The sequence below is a fragment of the Neovison vison genome, chromosome 10 (assembly GCF_020171115.1).
Source record: "Neovison vison isolate M4711 chromosome 10, ASM_NN_V1, whole genome shotgun sequence".
Lineage (NCBI taxonomy): Eukaryota > Metazoa > Chordata > Mammalia > Carnivora > Mustelidae > Neogale > Neogale vison.
Window position 1 is genome coordinate 58,614,609 of NC_058100.1, and position 23,646 is coordinate 58,638,254.

Sequence of the window (23,646 nt, forward strand, 5' to 3'; positions counted from 1 at the left end):
GACTCCCAGTGGCAAATTCTGGACAATCTGAACACCAAAATAATTAAGTACTATAAAGTACTGTGGAGAGGAGAGAAATGCAGGAGTCTATACCAATAACAAATACATAAGTGGAGATCTTTGGCTTACATCAGAATGCCAAGGGCTGACTGCCAAATCTAGAGAAAGTACAGGAGATGGAAAATTGTAATTTTGCATTCCTCACAGTTAAGACTGAATCAGACAAGATCAGACAAGAATCATGAATGAATGCTAACTTAAGAAGAAAATTTTGATGAGAAGCAGGATATTTTCATATATCTCCCCACAGACTGCTTACTAGTTGCAAGGGAGGGGGACAAAAGAAGGAATTACAGAGAAGAAATCAGACATTCTGACAAATTCTGGCAATCAAAATGAACATCGCCAGTGAGGGACAGATGGTTATCAGATGGTCGTAAGGCACCTTCAAATGTGATCCACAGTGACAGAAACATCACCTACGCAGCAATAAATAACTTGAGTCTAATCACACAGAAGTATCAGATTAACCCCAAATTAGCAATGCTGTATTAAAAAGAGGAAAAATGGGTGTATTCTTTAAAAACGTCCATGTCATAAGAGACAGAGAAAGGCTGTGGAAATGTTTCCAGATTAACGAAAGTCAGACATATGGCAACTAAATGCAACCTGACTCTAGTCCGAACCCTGAACTAGAGGGAGAGGATGCTACTGGGTTAACGGACAAACCTGGAGACAAGTCGCAGTTTAGACAAAAAGTATCGTATGTGCTTATATTAGAGCTAACCCAATCCTTATTTTTAGGAAATACACATTTCCTAAGAAAGTACACAGGAATAAGATGCCATGGTGTGCGTAACTTAAATCATTCAGAAAAACGATTATATGGGTGTGTGTATACAGGTAGATAAGTAGGTAGGTAAAGACTGAGAGCTAGAAGAGAGAGATGGAGAAAGTGGGTGCAAAGTAAGTGGGGTAAAATGCTCCCCACAGGTGATTCTGAGTACACAGGTGTTCTCTGTAGCAATTTTATTTTGTTTTTTTTTTTAAAGATTTTATTTATTTATTTGACAGAGAGAGATCACAAGTAGGCAGAGAGGCAGGCAGAGAGAGAGAGAGAGAGAGAGAGAGAGAGGAGGAAGCAGGCTCCCCGCTGAGCAGAGAGCCCGATGCGGGACTCGATCCCAGGACCCTGAGATCATGACCTGAGCTGAAGGCAGCGGCTTAACCCACTGGGCCACCTTTTTTAACCTCATCTGTAAGTGTGAAATTGCCTATTTCTGAATAAAAAGATTCAAACATTGCTCTACCTACTGCTAACAACAACAAAAATTCTCATCATCCTTGTAGGACTAAAATATTCAAAATCAACAATACCTTTAATCTCCAGCTATTTTTCATGCATTTTATGACTCACAATTATTTTTTATACGACTAAAAAAGGAGAAAAGATGACAACCATAATTATAAGACAGAATTAAATAGCAGCATTTTTCCTGTTATCTGGGTATGAGTAGTAAAACCCAAGGGTGGGAACAAAGCAAAGCTAAATTCCTGACATTCTAAAGAACATTCTAAAGAGATAATTGGAGGCCAGACACCTTCTCCTAGACTTAAAAGGACAGAGGTGCCCATGATGCCATCAGCCAGCACCTCAACTTGCCCCCCCACCTTCATCCTAGCTGTAGAACTGGGGGGTGGGAGGTAAGAGGTCATGTCTACAGCAGTCTTGATGAAGAGGCTTTTCTTTCTCTTGTGACCATCACCAATTGCTTCCACTTCCTAAAGCTAAGTGAAAAGGCATTTGCTTTTACTTCTGGATTTTTGCCACTATAAAAAAGGGCTATAATAAACATCCTTAAAATTAAGTCCTTACACAGTACTCTTCTTTTCAATAGGACAGAGTCCCTAGAATGGGACTGATGCATCCAATTATAGGTGGGGTTTTTTGTTTTAATTTCTAGATGTTGTCAGATTGTTTTCAAAAAGGATGTACACACAATTCACCATTTTCCCATATCCCCACCAGCTCTATGTGTTATCTTTGTGCATCTGTTACCTTACTGCTACCTTACATACATCTTCCAGTCTATTCATGAATAGTGACAATATGTTTTATGCATATATATGTTTATTAGTCATGTGAATAGCTTTCCTGTAATTTGTTAATTCATACTTTTATTTTCCCTTTTTCTGCAAATTTTTAAGAAATTTGTGTATATTATAGATATTAACCTTTCATCTGTCATTTACAGTACAAATACTTTTTCCAGAACTATCATTTGTTATTCTTTGTTTATGGTATCTTTTGTCCTACAAAATTTTTTTGTTTTTATATGACCAAATGTTAACAAATACATAAATGCACACATACATATATATATTTATGTATTTGTTAATATTGTTAATATATAATATATGTGTGTGTGTGTGTGTGTGTGTGTGTGTGTTTATATATTTAAAAGATATGTATCTATCTTAAGCCCCTGACATCCCGGTTACTAAATGTAATTTTTAATTATCAGAGACGATTGAGAATTTAAAGCATTTGTCCTATATATAAATAAGGGACAGCAGGAAAAAGAGATGTAACCAAACAGAGTTCAAGCAGTTATTACTGGGGGAAGAAAAACTTCAAGTTTATTTCTTCCATCAACTGAGATTTTCAATGAACCAGTTAAATCTAACTTATTTAAGTGGATACAGCATTAAGATTCTCATTCTCATTTTTAAATGAAGAAAATGAAGTATGGTGAAAAGACACAGTGAGTAATACAGCTTAAACTCAATAGTACATCTCTTGAAACACAACAGCAATGTCAATACAAGGTTTTGGTAGCATTTAGAAGCAAGCTGCTTACCTTTCAATAGCTAATTCTTTGTTAGAAAGTTGCTGCACTGTAATCACAACCTTCTTCTCTATTCCTTGTTTTAATTTGAAATAAAATTTGTCTCTATCCTTAGGAACAGGACTGAAATATGCGAAAAGAACAGAAATTATCAGTACAATAACACAAAAAAATAATCTATTCCAAGGTTAGAATCTATTCTGAGGTTCAAATGAGAAAATACCCTTAGTCTTAACATGCTCTAAACTCTCATTCTGCCAGAGGAGCTAGCTACAAATTTTACAGTCAGCAAAACAAAGTCATTAATTAATTTTTAAATTGGACTTGCAAGGGCCTTACACTTTATCTCTAACACAAGATAAAACCAAGATTATTTAAAGGACACCATTTCAATTTTAATTTTAAATTTAATAAATTTAGGAATATAGCTTATTCATTTTTTAAGACTCACTATCTGGTTTAGCTGGTTGTGTGGCCTTAAGACACTAAAACCCAAGACAAAACAAAGTGAGAAGAGCTTGCTTTAAATATCTACCATTTGAGATAACTATAACATACTCAAGTAAATACACATAAAAATGGACAAAGAGATATGGATCAGTACAACTATAATTCTAGCCTAGATCAGACTGACTACTCTTAAGAATCAATTAAGATAATAAATGTCTAAAACATAGGTCGTCTTATCTGAAATGAAAAATCCCCTGAACAACTTATCTAAGATTCAATGTCTATATCTACAAAAAAGCAGACAAAATATCTACCTAATAATTATTGTTAGAATTAAAGGCACATAAATGATCATTAAGAGCATAACTGTGCTCTATAATCTATTTGTGAACACAAGAAAAACATTCTAAACATACAACAGAAGAAAATGTTTAATTAAATGATGGTCAAACCACTATTGATACCATCGAAGCTGATTTTGATTAAGAACATTTTAATGGAAAAATTCTTACATAATAAAGAGAAAAATTTGTATATACAAGTGTATAAAAATACCCCTTAGAAATAAACAAAAGGAATAAATCAAATATTAAAACTGAGTGTGGCTGACAAAACTATACTTTTTATTCTGCATTTATTATTTTATGAATTTTTCTATAATATCATTATTCTTAAATACTGAGAAAATCATCTACATAAAATATCTGAAAGCATGAGAGTAATGAAACATACTCATTCACCTGCCAAATATTTATCATGTTAAAGCTTTCTACAAATGTTGCATAGCTTCTGGAAGCTTTACATTAGCCAGTATTATATTTCAAGCATAATACCAACTTTTATTCTTCCCAAATAACCTCACCTAAAGTTTCCTTTTCCATCATCTTCTTTTACCTCCAAGGAGACACTGAAGGTGAACACGTCACTGTCAGGAGTAGGAATAATCGAGTCTTTAACATCAGTCACTTGTCTGGAAGAACGTTTGAATGCTGTACAGAAACTATATAAAATTCTGCTTACCTGAAAGAAAAATGGAAATACCATTAGGCAAAGGTTTTAACTGCATTTTGCTACTCCTCTTTCCTAATTCTTGAATCTGTAACTTTCCATGGTCACAATTTACTTCAGCAGATATAGTCTAAGCATATATTTATACATTCATGTTCACACAAAATATATATATGGTATTTTATATATATTGCTTGCTTATATTCATATATATGCTTATATTTATGTATGTTTATATATTGTACATAACATTTTATATACCGTTTCTTCTTTAAATCCAGCATTTAAAATGGTAATGAAAAGGTCTAACTAACTGAAGTTCACTGAAGGAACTATATTTATTTACAGATGTTTCTAGGTCTCAGAATATACCATATTGCGGGGCGCCTGGGTGGCTCAGTGGTTAAAGCCTCTGCCTTCGGCTCAGGCCATGATCCCAGGGTCCTGGGATCGAGCCTCACATCGGGCTCTCTGCTCAGCAGGGAGCCTGCCTCCTCCTCTCTCTCTGCCTGCCTCTCCGCCTACTTGTGATCTGTATGTCAAATAAATAAAAATCTTAAAAAAAAAGAATATACCATATTGCAATCAATGAACGAATGGTGTTGGCTTCTAAATCGTCCCAATGAACACACAAAACAAGGTGTTAGCCTAAGTTCTCAATTTCTCTTTTCACTCCCCTCAGCTGCAGAGGGCTAGACACTGAGGCACAGAATAAAGTAAATACTGGTGTTAGCAATAAGCTGACACGGTAATGTGATCTAAAGAGATTCAAGTGCTGTTCCTCAGTGTTGCTGTGATAAAAATGCACTGCAGGATTCCCAGCTGAGATGATCTATTTATTAGTGCTAAGCCACCCTGGTGACTTCTATAAAATATATATCTATCAATGGCTTATACTCTTGCCCTAAAGTGGAAAAGTACTCCGGATCCCACTCTTTTGGAAGTTATTCTCTTCCTTGGCTCCAAAAGAAGCATCAAACCATCTCAAAATTGCAAGCTTGAAGCACAAAAGAACTTCCAAATTTCTCAGGCCATCCATGGGTTGAACAATGAAACCAAGATGGAAAAAGTAGAGTTTAACAAAGATCGTACATAATCTCACATGGGGAGATACAAGAGACTCCCTTAAATATGAACAAATCCTTCCCTTTAGATAAAGTGAATTAAAATCATCCACTGAATTATGTGAGTTTAAGACTATAATATTTTGTCATTTGCTTCAAATGACCACTTACATCAACAGAATTTCTTAAAGCATGGGGTCTTTCATTTTTCTCTTTTTGTGATGTTCGTGTATATTCTGCCTTTTCTCATACAGTCTCTCACATTCAAAAATAAGTGGTCCTCAAATTTCCCACAGCCACACTTGTATCTATTAATCAATAATTACCCTAAACTGCCTTTCCATTGCCAAATTAAGCTTAATTGATTTACACACTTTTTTTTTTTAAGATTTTATTTATTTAGCAGACAGAGATCACAAATAAGCAGAGAGACGGGCAGAGAGAGGGGTAAGAAGGCTCCCCGCCAAGCAGAGAGCCCAATGTGGCGCTCGATCCCAAGACTCCGGGATCATGACCTGAGCCGAAGGCAGAGAATTTAACCCACTGAGCCACCCAGGTGCCCCCTGACTTACACACTTTTAAATGTGTACAAATACTGCCTGCCAGCCTGAGGTTCACATCAAGCAGAGCACATTTGAACCACAGTGCTTGTAAAATTTTTTAAATATTTTAATGTGTTACCCAACTATAATTTTATATAAATGAATAAAAACAACAAAAGCAACAACGACTGATATAACTAAGAAATGCAGTCCTCAACTCTTCTACAATTAAGATGACGAATTCACACATTCGTTTAATAAATATTTTTTGAGCGCCCTCTGTATACTTAGTATTATTCTAGGTGCTAGGGATACAGCAGTGAATGTGGTGCTTACATTTCAGCACACGTACATTGAACATGCTTCCGGTAGGGAAGAAGGAATCATTAGGTAAGCCAAAACCAGAAATAGTTAGCCTCAAATGGATACTTATTCGATTTAGCTCAATACTTTAAGTGGTTAGAAAAGAAAACAGTGGCAAAAAAACCCACTAGAAATAAGTCACTGAAGAGTATGACTCAAGGGAAAGTGTAAATAGAAACTTTAAATCACTTTTAGTTGAGTACTCCCCATTTCCTAACATCAAACAAAATGTGAAGTCTATTATTTGCTATTTACACATTCAACTCCAGCATATTTTTAAGAAAACATTGTATGTAAATATAGGGGAACACCTGTAGATACACTGATACATTAGTAGAGTCAAACCCCAACCATATTTATTCTTTCTTCTCCTCTCCCATATCTTCTAACTATTTCGTTTTCTTTATATAAGAGCTATCAGCAAGCCTGCCACATCAGGACACACCAAAAAAGTCAGGGAGCTTGGCAAATTCTAAAGTAGATGGCAAGGCTCAGCAATTTCTCTTTAAAAGGTTTTTAAGTATATGGGGCTGAGCCAGAGTAGTTAAGAATGACTTGGGGGTGGAGGAGGCAGAGGAATCAGACTACACTTTTCTCTTTTTAGACATAGGACACAGCTGGTACATTAACAGCAATCAAACTACATTTCATCCTCACCACGTCTTATAGCTGCCACTCCCAACAACAAGGTTAAAATCATTTGTGAATTCTAGAGTCTACGAGTAGCTGGAATGGTGACCCAATGATTGGCAAAGTACAGTATCTTCAGGAAAAATGATTATCGATGTCTATAGTTATTGAAACAAATTGGGTAGCCAACTACACCATGAAAAGAATATTAAAAACATATACCACGGTCCAACATTTCTATACATGTCACACTATTAAACATGCACACACACACACACTCACACACACATAATCTAGAATAGGCATATTCTTTGCAGAAGGGAAGCTTTATTGACAAAAAATACAGTACAATTTTCCTCCAGAAAACTATACCTATGGAAAGTACTAATTAAACACAAAAGTTATCTGTTGGGGTTCTTGATTATAAAGAGGTAGGAGGAGAGCACACATAGGTATGTAGAAAGGAGATATACCAAAATCTTAACTCTGGTGAAATTTTGAATAACTTCTATTTTCTTCTTCTTTATTTCGGTATTTTCCACCTTCTCAAATATGTATTACATGTAAATACTCCAAAAAAAATGCTATTAAACAAAAAGGTATTTACTTAACATAAATGACATATTTTTCCAAGATAAAGCCTTTTTATTAATATTGGTGAAAGATAACTGACTCTTTTTAAAAATACCATATATTAAGAAAATGTTCACTGAAGAAACAGATGTAGAAAAATCATTCTATAAAGGGCACTGTGAAAGATACTGTGTTAAATTTTTAGAAACAAATTATTCCAATAAATTACTCATAGAAGGAACTAAAATAAGAGGCATAACATACAAGACATTTTTCTTTTAAAGATCTATTTATTTGAGAGAGAAAGAAACCATGCTGGCGGGGAGAGAAAATCAAGCCAACTCCCTGCTGAGCACAGAGCCCCACATGAGGTTCTGTCTCAGGATCCTAAGATCATGACCTGAGCCAAAATCAAGAGTCAGACACTTCATCGACTGAGCCACCCAGGTGTCCCTCATATAAGAAACTTCTTAAAAATTATAAAAATAAACTTATTTATGGAAAACACTAATAACATAACTTCAGAATTAATTTCCAAAATATGGCATTTTGCTAAAATGCCATCTCAATAAATGTGTTTTGAAATAATATATTCCCTTGTATACAAGGAATAAGGTTTCTTACATAGTGACATTTCAGCAACCTCTCCCCCCCCCCACCCCGGCTCAAAAAAACAGTGCATTAAGAATGAAGATCTTCCCAATGATACCTTTGAAATTTAATATGAAATACCTCTGAATGCCTTTAACACTAGGTAATAATCATGCTTCTAAAATGTTTAACACTGAGAACTGCTAGGAATGGAGAAGTATGTTTAAATACACAAACAACAAACATCAAATCTGTTTTGAGGAAACTTGTTACACAGACTTAATAAATTCTGAAAGCCAGTCAACTAAGCCTTTTAAAAGTATCTTTACAAACAGTTTTATACAATGTATCTATAAAGATGCAACAAGGGTACATGTCTCCCCTGGCTTTTTTCACTATGCTTTCTGATATTCTGTTTGGCCTGCAATCCTTCAACAGAAACAGTGTATCACTTTCCCTGAACAAAATCAGGGCATCAAGAGACCTGGGGTGGGATTCCCCAACTCTTGCCACAGGTAATTGAGATCCATTCCAGCAGAGCCCTACAGATGAGTCTCCCGGGTCTATCAAGTCATATGTATCCTAACCCTTCTGTGGGAACACCTAATCCCTACATCAGGTCCCACAGAGCTATGACCTTCACTGGCTTCACCCTAACACTACTTGTGGGATTTTAGGGTGAAATAAAGCATCACAGTGATAGTTGGTCTTGGCAGCCATGCAGCTACTCCTGCTTGAGAAGTTAAGATGTCTTCTTGCTCTTAATAAACTTCTACAGATCACATCCAAGGACTCTGCAAACAATGGAAAACAACTAAGTTAGTAACATTGCTTAATAGTGCATATTTAGGCAATAAGAACGTCTGTTACCTCTTCCTGAACTATCTTTGCCAATTGTTTGTGCCCATCAAGAGGGACCCAAAAACTAAGGACTAAAGTTGCACCTTCACCACAGAACAAGAAACCTAGGAACTAGATAATGAGACAACCAGTAAAAGCAACTAAAGACTTCAGATTAATTAAAGTGGGTCATTATTTTTTGAGGGGAAAGAGGAAGATGTTGGACATCTTCTGTGTAAGGCATGATTAAAACTGAAAGGTGGGTGGAATGTAAACTAAATGAACAATAAATGTCTTCATTAAACATAATGAAAAAATCCATATTTGTTTTTTATAATATTTAAGCAACAGGTAAGCTGTTACTGAAAATTACATGGGTATTCCGAGTCAGAGACTTCTATTTGAAGTCCAGCTCTATTATATATAATCTTAGCCTTGGGATAAACAAAGTTTATCCCATACAGTTTATCAGCCAAACCAGAACCCTTTGAGAATAAGATGGGAGTTCTACTAATAATATACCTGGACAACAGACATAAACCAGAACTGCTCCAGGCAGAGGAGAAGATCACTAATCAAAATAAATACTATCTATATCATGGGGATTTTATGAATGTCAAAAAAATACTTAGCACAGTGCCTGGCATAAGCTCTACATTTATATTGGTTATTTTTTCATTTAGAAATATCTCTCATAATAAATTTTAATGACAAATGTCATGTATTTCTCCTTCAAATAATGAATTTTGCCACCAATGAACACATAATGGAACGCTTCCAAAAATGTACTGTAAAAAAATTAAATACACGGATATCACCTCTCATAACTTGCAAGGTACCAAATATCTGCTCCAGAAATATACTTAATACTATTTAATATCATATCCAAAATGGTCAGGCTGAGAATTCCCCCACAGTTTTGTCCATGCTTATCCACTGTTAAAGCTCTCAAAAATGACACACAGTTCCTCTACCCATAAACAAGAGAATGTGATAATCAAAAAGAGAGTTTCCTACCATCATAATTATGAAAAATGCTTGCAAGCCAGGACCCTTTCCATTTTCTTCTGCAGAAGTGTTTCTACGTCTCCAAGCAGGAGGTTCTCCAAGTCTTCAAAGTTCATTTCCTTGCTGTTAAGCGCCAATTACCCAGAAACCACACAGGTGTGTTAAATGCTGCAAACATGAAATGCCAGGACTCTACCCTCTGCTTCTTCACTTCTGTAGTAGAGTTGTAAGAATCTGAAATAGACCCCTTCATTCAAATTCACAGATATTCTTCCAACATATTTATATTCACTGCCTGCTAAGTGCCAGGCACACTTGTACTCATTCACTCTCCTATCACACCACCGACCAAGCAGACAGTATATACATAAATATAGAAATGTTGGCATGAAATAGTCTCAGACGTATTTTTTTTTAAAAAACAAAAAAACCAACTTGAACTTCTTATACAGACGTGGGTTCTGCCTCATATGGCTACAATCTAAATTATGTGTATCTATGCATGTTCATTTTAGTATAAATAAAACTAGTCACCAAGGCATAAGAATTGACATATCCTTCATGCTTAGTATCAAACACAGAGAAATACACATTTCTTTGAGTTCCCATGTTGTGGCCAGAAATAAACTCTTGGAAGTCCTGTTAATACAATGGTTATTTATGTTTCATGGTAAACAAAAAATAGAATAGCGGCTTTTAGCATTTCCTGCTGACAATTTATATTTCCAAAAGTCAATACACCTTAGATTTGCCCATCCAAACAAATTTATTAATGCCTTTAAAATTGTTGTAAGCACTGAAGTTCTAAAAGTATAACCTAATTACACCTGAAGCTATATAACAGTGTGTTAACTATAGTGGAATTTTTTTTAAGTTTTTCTATTTATTTAAGTAATCTCTACCAAACATGGGGCTCAAATTCACAACTCCAAGATCAAGAGCCATATACTCTACAGACTGAGCCAGTCAGGCACACTGGAATTTTTTTTTTAAGTGCAACCTATTTTTAATTTGGGGAGAATCCAACAAATACAGAAAAGAAGGCAATTTCTCCATGTTTTTAAGAACCACTTCTCTAGTCTCAGAATAAACCACCAGTTAGTAATTACCAAGAGGAACATTACTAGCATCTTCAAAAAACTTTAAGTTGACACCTCTGCTATCGGTGAGATTTATATTTTTCATTAGGTCAATTCCATAAAGCAGAAGTCATCCTCTGAGGGAATGAACATAATAATCACCAGTGAAAACCACAGATATCTAAGAAACAATCATAGTCCAATATGTAAATGAAAGCAACATGTAATCCTCAGTCCAGCAGAAAAACATTTTGTAATAGAAGCTTTAAAAAGTCACATGGACCAATCAACTTGGGAAAAATAAGAACAGAGGCCATTCTAAGCCTGAGCAATTACTACCATGGTAGGGTACCAGGAGAGCTCTTCAAGTAGGATTTTTTCTGTTATATTTTTTAAGTTGCGAGTGCCCTACCTACAATACCACTTCAGTGCAGTTATCAGATTTAGCTTTCCATCTTTAGTCCTATTCCATTAAATATTAACTTTCTCTTTAGAAATGTACTCCAAATTTATGTAATACAGTATACGGTGATACATACTAATTTACAAAACAGTGAGACTGCGGTTCAAAAATACTACCCTAATTCATCTTGATAGCAAATTACTACAGTATATTATACTTACAGCCTCTTTAATTTCACAGGAGAAAACATGTATCTGAAATTCTTCTGAACCATGGGAACTCTCTGTAAATGCAAAGCAATTGCTCTCTGTTGTCCCATCATGTCCACGTGCACAGAATAACACCTTATAGATCGGGAAAGAAGCTAACTCCACATTGTTGGATTGGTCTATAATTCTACAGAACAGTGATAAAAAAATAAGATAACATATTAACTATCAAAGAACAAAAGTAAACAGTTCTATTATACTAATGACATATATATAATCATGTTAATTATCTTTTTTTTAAGATTTTATTTATTTATTTGACAGACAGAGATCACAGGTGGGTAGAGAGGCAGGCAGAGAGAGAGGAAGGGAAGTAAGCCCCCTGCTGAGCAGAGAGCCGGATGTGGGGCTCGATCCCAGGACCCTGGGATCATGACCTGAGCTGAAGGGAGAGCTTTAACCCACTGAGCCACCCAAGGACCCCTATCTTAATTATCTTAAAATCACAAATATAAACTGGCTATAATTATGTACTAAAATAATATTTTGATATGTTTGTGTCTGTGTGTATATATGTGTACAGATATACATATCTTACACTGACACACACACAGACACATACATAAATTCTTCAACTTCTTTTAACAATTACTTAATTTTCATATCTCCTATGATGCAATTCATTTACTCCCAAAGCCAAGTACACATTACCTGCGTCATAAAATCTATTGTCACCCATCCCCAACTGCTAGCCTTGTTCTGTTATAGCAAAAGAGATGTTAGTACAGAATACCACAGACCATCCCTGGAAAGTTCATTTCTATTTACAAAGCACCTATAAGTTTATCTTCATTGTTCAACCAAGACATCTCTTACCCAAAACAAAAAAGGTCAGAGTGGTTCCAAAGGTGAACTTAACAACAGAATTTAAGAAGTAAAAGAAGTCTGTGGGGTTTAGGAGTAAATAACTCTCTGACTTTCCCCTATGTAAATCCTAAGCCCTAGACTGATTTAAAATCTCAAGACCATGTCAGGATCTAAAAAACTAAGGAGTACCCAGTAGGAATAGAGGCGCAAATCAAAACACTAAGTCTTAGTCAAGATGTGTTTGGCACTTTGAAACTAAAAAGATAACTTTAAAAGGCATTTTGACATTTTTAAAGAAATACCATATAAATACTATAGCTACAACTTTCCTTTAAAAATTCAAAGTATTTTCACCAAACCTTATAAATTTATATTGCTATTACTTTAGTACTTAGAACAAAGCTAACATTTTCTCACATTCTAAACCTTAGAGAATAAGGCATTTCAGAAAGTTTGAAAAAAGACTAAATTGCTGTCAGGGAATATTTTAGGACAAGGATACAGTCAATCTAATTTCAAAGATTTGGTACATTTCATTTGTTCATTCAGTAAACATTTACTGAAATCTGCTATGGACCAGATACTACTCTCAACACTGAAGCTACAGCACAGAGAAAGAAATAATCTGCTCTTGTGGAGCTTATATTCTAGTGAGGAAGTTAGACAATAAACCAATAAGCAAATAAACATACAAAATGAAATCAAAGAAAGTGCTATGAAGGAAAAAAAGGCCCAATAATGGGAAAAAAGGAACAGTTACGTGACCTGATCAAAGAAGGCTTCTTTTGATAAAATGAGGTGAAATGTAAATAACTTAAAAAGTTACTGGGAAACAAAGGAAGATTTTTTAAGCTAAGGCAAGAGAATATGCAAAGGTCCTGAGGTAGGAATCATGATGTTTGAGAAAGTACAAAGAAGCTACTATGACTGGAAGGTAGTGAGTGAATAAAGTGAGAGAGAGAGAGAGAGAAGACAGGTACAGAGAGAGGAGAAGGGTAAAAGATCAGGTCAAGGCAGTAGTTTCTGAGTGACCAGATATGGCAAGAATTTTTTAATATAATCACAAATGTGACTAAAGGCCACTGAATGTAGAAGAACATGATCTGATTTAAAGAAACTTGAGCTGCAGATGACAGTAAATATTATTCCTAATTAAGCATAAGAGAAAAGGCCATTTTGCTTCTTCCCAATCTGATGTTAAAAGTATAAAGTCTATGGCTCACTCCAGTTCCTTTTTTTTTTTCTTAAAGATTATATTCACTTATTTGAAAAGAGAGAGAACACACAAGCAGACAGAGTGGCAAGTGGAAGGGGAAGGAAAAGAGGCTCTGCACTGAGAAGGAAGGCCCACGTAAGGCTCGATAACAGGATCCTGGGGATCATGACCCGAGCCAAAGGCAGATGCTTAATGGACTGAGCCACCCAGGTGCCCCTCACTCTAGTTCTTGAACCACGGTTATAGGACAAGGGGAAGGCAGGTTTTTATGTTCCTTCTGAATAGGTATGTTTAAATTTCTATTTCCATTTATAATATTCTAAGCAAAATTTTGTAAACACCTCTCATAAATAAGCAACATGGTCTAAGCCTAAAGATGTTTACTTTTCATGTCTACAGAGTAAAAGTGAACTCACGGTAAGTCCTAGTCCTGATTTATGATTTAACATCATCACCACCATGCAAAAAATTTCATACATGTCTGGGGGAAATAAAAAAAGATTGGAGCTTACCTCACAGAACCTTCTGGAACATTTGGCACATACAGAGTGACAGGAAAGGGGTGCTGACTGGAAGATTTCATAGTTGCCATTGCTCGTAAAGCCTCCACTTCATTACGTGGGGAAGAAACCTTCATACATCCTAAGTAGGTCAGTTTGTTAAATAAAACACTATCTTCTTCAGGTAATCCACTTGGAGAAGATGGTCTGGGTGTAGAAATTTCTGAAGAAAAACACACACACACTCACTCAAAAGTTAATGGAAAACGTAAATGAAAAACTGCAAACAAAATTTAGGTCTGTGTTTTCACCTCTTTTGATGTTTATGCTACATCTTAATTCAGAGTTCTGGAATTTTGTACTTTCAAAGCCTCTCAAAGTATTATGTTACTTAGCTATAACTTCTTTAGAAGAAAAGGAAAAAAAACTAAGTTTTTTGTTTAAAAAAGAAAAAGAGTTCAAATGATATAGAACAATAAGGAGAAAAAAGTACACTAAAGGCAGGGTAGGGGTATCTGGGTGGCTCAATCAGTTAAGAATCTGCCTTCAGCCCAGGTCATGATCCCAGGATCCTGGGATCGAGGTCCACATCAGGCTCCCTGCTCTACAGGGAGTCTGCTTCTCATTCTCTCCTCTGCCTCTCATGCTCTGTCTCTCTCTTCTTCTCAAATAAATAAAATCTTTTAAAATAAAATAAAATAAATTAAGGCAGGGTTAAGTAGCCTAAAAATAATGAGGATTAAATAAAACTAAAATAAGTTAAAAGTCTGTCTTGACTGTAGAGATCCAAATTTGGTATAGCACCAAATTTATTAAGGATCCTAACTTCACAAGAAAAAGTAAACAACATTAAGATGTTACATCTCATACCAGTAACAACAAAAGCAAGCTCCCTCTTTGCCTCCTTCCTGGCTTGCTGACCTCTATGAACTATGTAAGTATTCCAGTGCATCCTACGATTGCTTCCTATGATTGATCTGATCATTGCTTCCTCTAATTCTCCTCTCCCCATTAATGAGTTTCTAAAACAAACTGTTCACTTTAGAAAATCCTAAGCACAGCATGCAGCAAAGGCCCAACTGTGGCTAAACAGTATCTATCTGCATGTATCAGATACTATCAAATTCTCCCTTTGCCTCTCTCTCCATCCTCACCTGAAAGCCACATTGAGTTAGTCTCCACCTCTTCCCATTACCCATACCCAAACACACCTGTCTACCAGAACTAGATCCTTGTACCAGGCCCAAATCCTCATTACCAAGATCCCACTTGATAGTATATTAATAAATAATTCACAAAAGCCATTCCCAGCTCCCAAACATTATACTATAGCATGGAACATCACCACCTACTTTTCTTCTGTTGAGAAACTAAACCCATTCAAAATCAATTACTTCATCTACCATGTTCTTTAATCACTGAAACGTGTTTTTCCCCCTTTTGAATCAGTTCAATGTGCTGGATTTCAAAAGGGATAAATAAAGAACAGAAATACATGTTAAGGCTGAATGCTAACATTCATTAGCTAACATATCTAGACTTATCATATGTATTTTTTGTTAAATTAGCAAGCACACAACAGTTATCTGCAAGATCCTATGATTAAATCATGTTTCAGTAACTGATGAATGGAAGATAAAGCAGTTCAAGTGGTCTAATTTATATGTAGTCAGAGTTTTAGCAAAAAAATAAATAAATAAAAAGTGGCTTTCTAAGTAACTCTGTAAACTCCAAATAGAGAAACAGCACAGAAACTGATCCCAAAAGACAAATGACAAAATAAGCAAACAAAGCCTTTAAAATAAATATCATAATTATGATTGAGGATTTTAAAATATCTAACAAAACAAGGAGAAAAAAATGAAAGACAAAGGACCAAAAGAAATTCTAGACCTAAAAAATGCAAGATGTGAAATCAAATGCTCCCTCCTATAACAGCAGATTCTAAATTGCAGAAGAAAAGAAGAATGTTAAAGAAGTTCCTTGGGAAAGGAAAATGATACTGGAGGAAAACTGAAGAGCACCAGAAGTTATAAATATGAGGGGAAGAATTTTTCCTTGCTTTTTCATTTCTTTAAAACATAATAGATTTTTTAAAGTGAAAAATTAGTATTTTGTAGAATTTATAATGTGTATAAGCAAAATGAATGACAACAAAAGCATAAAGTCTGCAGGAAAAGAAAAAGAAGATCCTCACAGTATACATGAAGTGGTACATTATTAAAACACAGACCTGTTAAAGACTTAAGTCGTAAACCTCAAGCACTAAAATAATAAAACAAATTATAAAATTTGTATACAGCTGTATACAATTACACAGTTAATATACCAGTAGTGGGAATAAAATATAGTATTAAAAAATATTCAATTCAAAGGAAGGCAGGAAAAGGGGGAAAAGACACAAAAACAAAGGGACAAAGGGAAAACAAACAGCAAGAAAGTAGGAATACTCATATCCAAACATGCACAAAATTACATTAAATATAAATGGTCAAAGACAAAGATCACCAGCTTTTTCTATAAAGGGCCATATTAATAAGTATTTCAGGCTTTATGGGCCAAGAAAAAATTTGGATATTATACAGGTATTATATAAAAAGAGAGAAATGGCCTTCCACAATTTTTTTAACAAAATTCAAAACTTAAAATGGACACTTTCAATTTGAATTTCATATAACTTTCATGTGTCACATAATATTATTCTCTTTTGACTTGTTTTCAGCCCTTTAAAGATGTAAAAGCAATTCTTACCTTGCAAGTCATACTGAAAACAAGTAATGGGTAGGGTTTGGCCTATGGGAAGTAATTTGCTGAGCCCCAGTCAATTAAAAGCTCATCAGACTGGATAAAAAAAGAAAAACTCAACTACAGGCTATCTACAATTTATCTACAATTTATCCACAATTTAAGGACACAAGTAGACTAAAAATAAATTTTAAAAAAATAGTCGACATACCATGCAAACACTAATTATAAGAAAACTGGAGTAGTTATATTAATATCAAATATTAGACTGCAAAACAAGGAATAGTTAGCAGGGGGAAAAGTAACATTTCACAAAGATAAAGGGTCAATTCATCAGAAAAACATAGTAATTTTAAGTGGTTATGCCCCCTAACACCAGAGCTTCAAAACACTTAAAGCAAAAACTGACAGAACCAGTCAAATTGAAGCACTAAGTCTGCTACAGCTTATCTCTCTTAACTAAAAACACTGAACAGAATATAAAGAGTACATAAAAATTCTTCTTAAAAAAGTAAACAATAATTAAGATTAAAGAGAGGAGTCAAAACCTGAAGAACTACCAGTATAGTGTTGAGTTTCCTTCTTAGCCCCCCACCCCCACCCTCTTTTATCTCCCAGATTTAACCTAAGGGCATTCCCAGTGCAGAACTGTGCAACGAACAAAACTATAAAAGAAATTAAAAAACAGAAAAAGGAGTGTCTGCAAACCAGAGTGTCTGAGGAATTACAACTTGTTTCTGATACTGTTTCCTCTCTCTCTTTTCTCTCTCCCAGTTCTTCCACAAGGCCAGCCCCAGTTACAGACCTATACTGCAATGTGGGAAAGGTTGGTGGGGGGAGACAGACATCTAAAAATTAGAGGAAAAAAAACCTGTCTGAAAATCTAAACACCAGAGCAAATGGATTCACTCCTTTGATTCAAAAATGGACCTCCACTATTTTTTTCTCTTTTCTCTTACCACTTTGTCCTAGAGTAGACTCCAGGCATGCAAGACTGCTAGACAGCACAACAAAACAAAAACTCTAAGTGAGAAATCTTTCTACAGAAGAAGAAAAATGGGTCCCAGGAACCCAGAGAGTGTGGGAGAAATCCCAAAGAGAGTTGAGAAGAAGGAAATCCCTAATTTTGTATATGAACTAATACAAGTTCGGGCTCACCGTATGTGTAACAAACCAAAGAAGCACAGCAAAGGTTTTGGGAACTGAAGTGACTTTGGAACCAGGAAGGAAAATAAAACTTGCAGTCTGGACATTACCAGGTAGACTGCCCCCTAAAATAAAGTACAATCAATGTTCTTCAGAGGATCTTATGGAAAAAGAATCTCAAAACACAAGATTCAGAAAGTATGGAAAATAATCCAATTAACAAACAAGCAAACAAACAGTAAAAGGTAACCAACTCCCAAGGGAAAGAAGAATCAACATAAACCAATCTGAAGAGTATACAGTTGTGGAAATTATCAAGGACTTTAAAATTGCCTTTATAACCATGCTCCATGATATAAAGGTGAATACACCTGAAATGCATGAAAATATTGAAACCCTTGGCGAGGAAACATAAAGTGTAAGAAGAACCAAAGTTAATTTAAGAACAGAAAAATGGAATATCTAAAATTTAAAAATCAGTAGAGGGACTCAAAAGAATGAAGAATAAAGAGTCAGTGAACTTGACCATAGGTCAATAAAATTACCTAAACTGAAAAACAGAGAGAAAAAATTGCAACAAATAATGAAGAGAGCCTCAGAAAGGTGGAATAATAGGAAAATATCTAACATTTTTGTTGTCTGAGTCCCAGGAAGAGAAGAGAAAGTGAGTAAAGCGGGGGGGGGGGGGGGGGGAGGAGAGAGAGAATATATATATCTATATATATATATATATTTCTAAAACATAATGGCTGGAAACTTCCCATATGTGGTGAAAGACACAAATTTATAGATTCAAGAATCTCGGTGAACTCTGATAAAAATAAACTCAAAAAAAAAAAAACATATAATCAAGCTGCTGAAAAGATAATAAAGAGTATACAGGAAAAGGCAGCATGTTATAAACAGGGGGAAAATGAATGTTCAAAGGAGTGACTATTTCTTAACAGAAACTATGAAAACAAAAAGATAGCAGAATAACCTATTTATAGTGCTCAAAGAAAAGAACTATTTAAATGCTTTTCAAAAGGACACTGCTCCACAGAAATCTCCAGGAGCTACCAAAGTGCTTCAATAGAGATGAAGAGCCTATACCCTGCCCCACATGCATTTTAAGCAGATATGTATTGTAATTACTGGGCTTGGACCTAAAAGTTTATGTGATTTTTATTTCAGATTCAATTCAATAGTATTTCCAATACTATTGAGGATGAGGATGATGACAATGAGGAGGAGAAAGATGGTATTTCATTTGGTACTTACTTTGTGCCAGGCATTTTACAAAATACCTCAAAATGAATGATCTTATTTCATCCTCCTTCACCTCTATATAGCTTATTCTATTTTATCTTTATTTTACAGATGAGGAAACTAAGCATTAGAGAAGTTAAAGAACCTGACCAAGGTCATAGACACGTAGACAGAGCTTGGGTTCAAATCCAGCTCTGAACTTCAGATATGAGGTCTTAACCTCTATGAAAGGTCTACAATAGGATGAATTAAAAGAACAGTGTAGTTCTCATTCTGTATTTAGTTACACAGAGTATCAGCTCTTCAAGGGAAGGAACTGTTCTATCCTCTTTTTATTCACAGCACTTAATAACAGTATCTAAAAGACTAGACAATATATATCAATTTAATTAATCACTAAATAGATGAAAAATTTTAAGGCTAATCATCCTTCCAGCTGCCTATCATGGGAAACACACATCATCCTGAACACCATCTTATACCCTATACCACCCACAACTGCATATATTGTAACTGCAGCCTTCGTGCAGACAAAACTCGTTGGTAACTATCCAATTACAACTAGCGGAGATCCTGAGTTAAGCAGCCAAACAGCAAAATATTTCTACCAACGCAATAGTTCTAGACCTTGTAAAGTCACACACCAATGTAAGGAATTCATTCCTACCGAAATATAAATTCAGTCCCCTGCTCTTTAACCCCATCATCCTTTCCTCAGCAAAAAGAGTGACAAAGAGTATACCAAAGAAGACTCATCTTTGTATCCAAACAGTATTTAAGTATATTTTAATAAACTAGCAGATTCCCCATCAGAGCTGCAACCACATAGCCAGGATATACAATCAAATGACAAAAATGAAAAAGTTATCATCATGTTTGAACAAAAGCTTTCATCTGTCTAGTTTTACAACGAAAAACAACATACCTTAAATGTTCACTCGAGCCCATTTAAACCTAGATGATTTCCAGACAGTTCCTTGCCACTGAAGTTATGCGTCATTTTAAACCAACCACAATAATTCTGTTAAGCAAAACTGTGTTGACTGCAACTAGGAAAAGGCAGCTGAAATGTCTTGTCTTAGTCTGTTAAGGCTGCTATAACAAAATACCACAGACTGGGTGGTTTCTGAACAGCAGACACTTATTCTCACAGTTCTGGATGCCGGAAAGGCCAAGTTCAAGACACCAGCAGATTCAGTGTCTGGTGGGAGCCAACCTTCTGGGTCACAGACAACATCTTTTCACTGTGTCCTTAGAGGTAGAAGGGACAAGCTAGTTTTCTGGGGTCTCTTTTACAACGGCACTAATCCCAAACACAAGCATTCCATCTTCGTGACAATCACTCCCCAAAGTCCCCAATATTATCACCTAATATTATCACCTAATAATATAATATCACCTAATATAACAATATTAGGTGGTATCACCTAATATAACAGTATTAGGTGGTATCACCTAATGATATCACCTAATATAACAATATTAGGTGATATTACCCAATATTACCACCTAATATTATCACCTTGAGAGTTAGGATTTCAACATGAATTCTGAGAAAGACAAGAACATTCCAATATTATACTATTGAAAATAAAAACTAAAAATATATAACTAGAAAAAAATACTAAAAACTTACTTGTAAAGCAAAGGAAATCTCTTCTTATCCAATATCTTCAGTGAAAAATACAATTTTTTAAAGCTTTCTTTTTTTAAAGATTTTATTTACTTATTTGACAGACAGAGATCACAAGTAGGCAGAGAGGCAGGCAGAGAGAGAGGAAGGGAAGCAGGTTCCCCCCTGAGCAGAGAGCCGGACATGGGGCTTGATCCCAGGACCCTGAGATCACAATCCAAGCCAAAGGCAGAGGCTTTAACCCACTGAGCCACCCAGACACCCCAAAAAATACATTTTTAAGATATATTTAGTGTAATGAGTGTTGAGAACACAAGAAAGTATAATACATGGTCCCTATCAAATAAACTTAAAATCATAAGCCCACTGCAAAGATTAACTAATTCCAACAACCCATCAGAGCTCCATTAGAAGATAAAAGGTATTTCCTCCTTTCAATTAATCTAGTAACCAAAATATAATTATATAAATGTGATACAGTATGATCTGGGTTTTTTGGAAGAGTTGAATTTTAGGAAATTCAAAAGATAAAGCAAAGAACAATGAGTAAGATAATCTCTTATGTTCCCTTAAGAATAAAAATTAATACTATTTAAAGTTTGTTTCTATTTTTAATTAAAATATATATATTTTTAAGTAAAATACACATACATACATGTTTAGCTTAAGTTCGCTTGAATTTAATTCTAGCTGTATGACTATATACTGATAATATACCTATATTATCTACCTGTAATATATACCAATATACCTATAACTATATTATTATACAATAATAAATACCTGTAAGTATTTATAGTGAGTCACCAAACTAGAGAGTTTTATTAAGGAACCCCAACACATTACAAATATCTTCTCCTAGTCTGTCTTTATTTATTACATAAAATGGTTGAGGATGTATCAGTGGGACAGGGTAAAAAAAAAAAAACATACACACACTCACATAAAAACTTGAAGTTTTGTTGCCTAACACTAATGGTCCATTTGGAGGAAACCTTACAAGTACAATTTTTTTTTCATGTTAAAATGTGTTGTTTATGGGGCAGGCGGCTGGGTGGCTCAGTGGGTTAAGCCTCTGTCTTCAGCTCAGGTCATGATCTCAGGGTCCTGGGATCCAACCCCGCATGGGGTTCTCTGCTCAGCAGGGAGCCTGCTTCCCCCTCTCTATCTCTGCCTGCCTCTCTGCCTACTTGTGGTCTCTGTCGGTCAAATAAATAAATAAATAAATAAAATCTTTTAAAAAAATGTGTTGTCTAATAATTTAATTAAATGTAGATCAAAGCAAAAAAAACTCATTTATTATGGTACCATTCTCATTCATTTCGGGGCACCTGGGTAGCTCAGTCAGTTGAGCATCTGACTCTTGATTTCCACTCAGGTCATGATCTCAGGGTTTTGGGACAGCAGCCCAAGGAAGGCGGTGCACTCAGCAGGGAGTCTGCTTGAGATTCTCTCTCCCCGACCCTCCCCCACCACACCCATGTGCACACACACTCTCTCTAAAATAACAAATAAAATCTTCTAAATATATATATATTTATATACCATAAATCTTTTAAATATATATAAAACATCTAAATATATATTATATATATAAAAAACTATCTTTTTTTAATGATGTGGCTTTTCCTATGCAATCACAAAAATAGTCTCTGATATTTTCTTCTTAGATGTTTATTTTTCACATTTAACTATCTGATTCACTAGGAATAAATTTTGTGTATAGTATAAGTTAGAGCCATCAAAGCCACACTCTGTATGGCCAGTATCTATACTTTCCCTATAGCAGCATTCAGAAATGAATCACTGGCCCTAAGTCAATCAGGATAATCTCATCTTGTCTGTCAGTGTGACTTATTTCAGGGTTTGAATGTAACCATCAGTTACGGGTGATTCCCCTGACTACTAGATAATCCTTCAAAGGAGTGAAACTCACAACTTTGGTTCAATAGATAAAAGAAGAGAGTCTTCCTCTGCCACAGCCATAAATAAATTATCTGGCCCTACTTACCAGTTTCTGCTGCTAACTACTTTATGACCATAAAGGAAGCCAATTGGAGGAAAGGGGACATGGAAAAGATCAAAGCTGAATAGTATATTAAATACAAAAACAATGGGGCGCCTGGGTGGCTCAGTGGGTTAAAGCCTCTGCCCTCGGCTCGTGTCATGGGATCCAGCCCCACATCAGACTCTGCTCAGCAGGGAGCCTGCTTCTCCCCTCTCTCTCTCTCTCAGCCTGCCTCTCTGCCTACTTGTGATCTCTGTCTGTCAAATAAATAAATAAAATCTTTAAAAACAAAAACACTATCAGAGCCCAGATCAAACAATATCCCTAGTGTTTAAACTATCTGAAGTAGGAGTTAGCTTTGGTTTGGTTAGGCTCTTCTTGCTCCCAAAACCATTTTGCATTATAAGCTGGTATTTCCACTGTAAATCCTACTCAATCATGGATGTATTTATTTTTTAACATGTTGACAGAATTGATAAGCTATTTTACTTAGAATTTTCACAAATGACAATTTGAAATAACTATAGTCAAACTGAGTAAAAAGGAACATCATATGAAAGACATTACACCATTCCTAACATCCAAGAATTTACTCAATTGTTCAGTAAGTATTTATTGAGTGACCACTATGCACCAAGTACTAGGAATAAAATAAAGACCCAGACATAGACCCT

The 23,646-nt window shown here is 35.3% G+C and overlaps 1 protein-coding gene across 4 annotated transcripts in view; it reads right to left on the reverse strand.

The window, feature by feature from the left end:
- Positions 1-23,646, reverse strand: part of RABGAP1L (RAB GTPase activating protein 1 like) — a 770,846-nt gene that overhangs the window by 662,003 nt on the left and 85,197 nt on the right. For all 4 annotated transcript variants that reach the window (XM_044267366.1, XM_044267367.1, XM_044267369.1 and 1 more), the window contains exons 4-7: positions 14,205-14,415; positions 11,622-11,796; positions 4,162-4,319; positions 2,862-2,972 (exon numbers count right to left, since the gene is read on the reverse strand). In XM_044267366.1, coding sequence (XP_044123301.1) covers positions 2,862-2,972; positions 4,162-4,319; positions 11,622-11,796; positions 14,205-14,415 — 655 coding nt within the window. The remainder of the gene's footprint in view (positions 1-2,861; positions 2,973-4,161; positions 4,320-11,621; positions 11,797-14,204; positions 14,416-23,646) is intronic.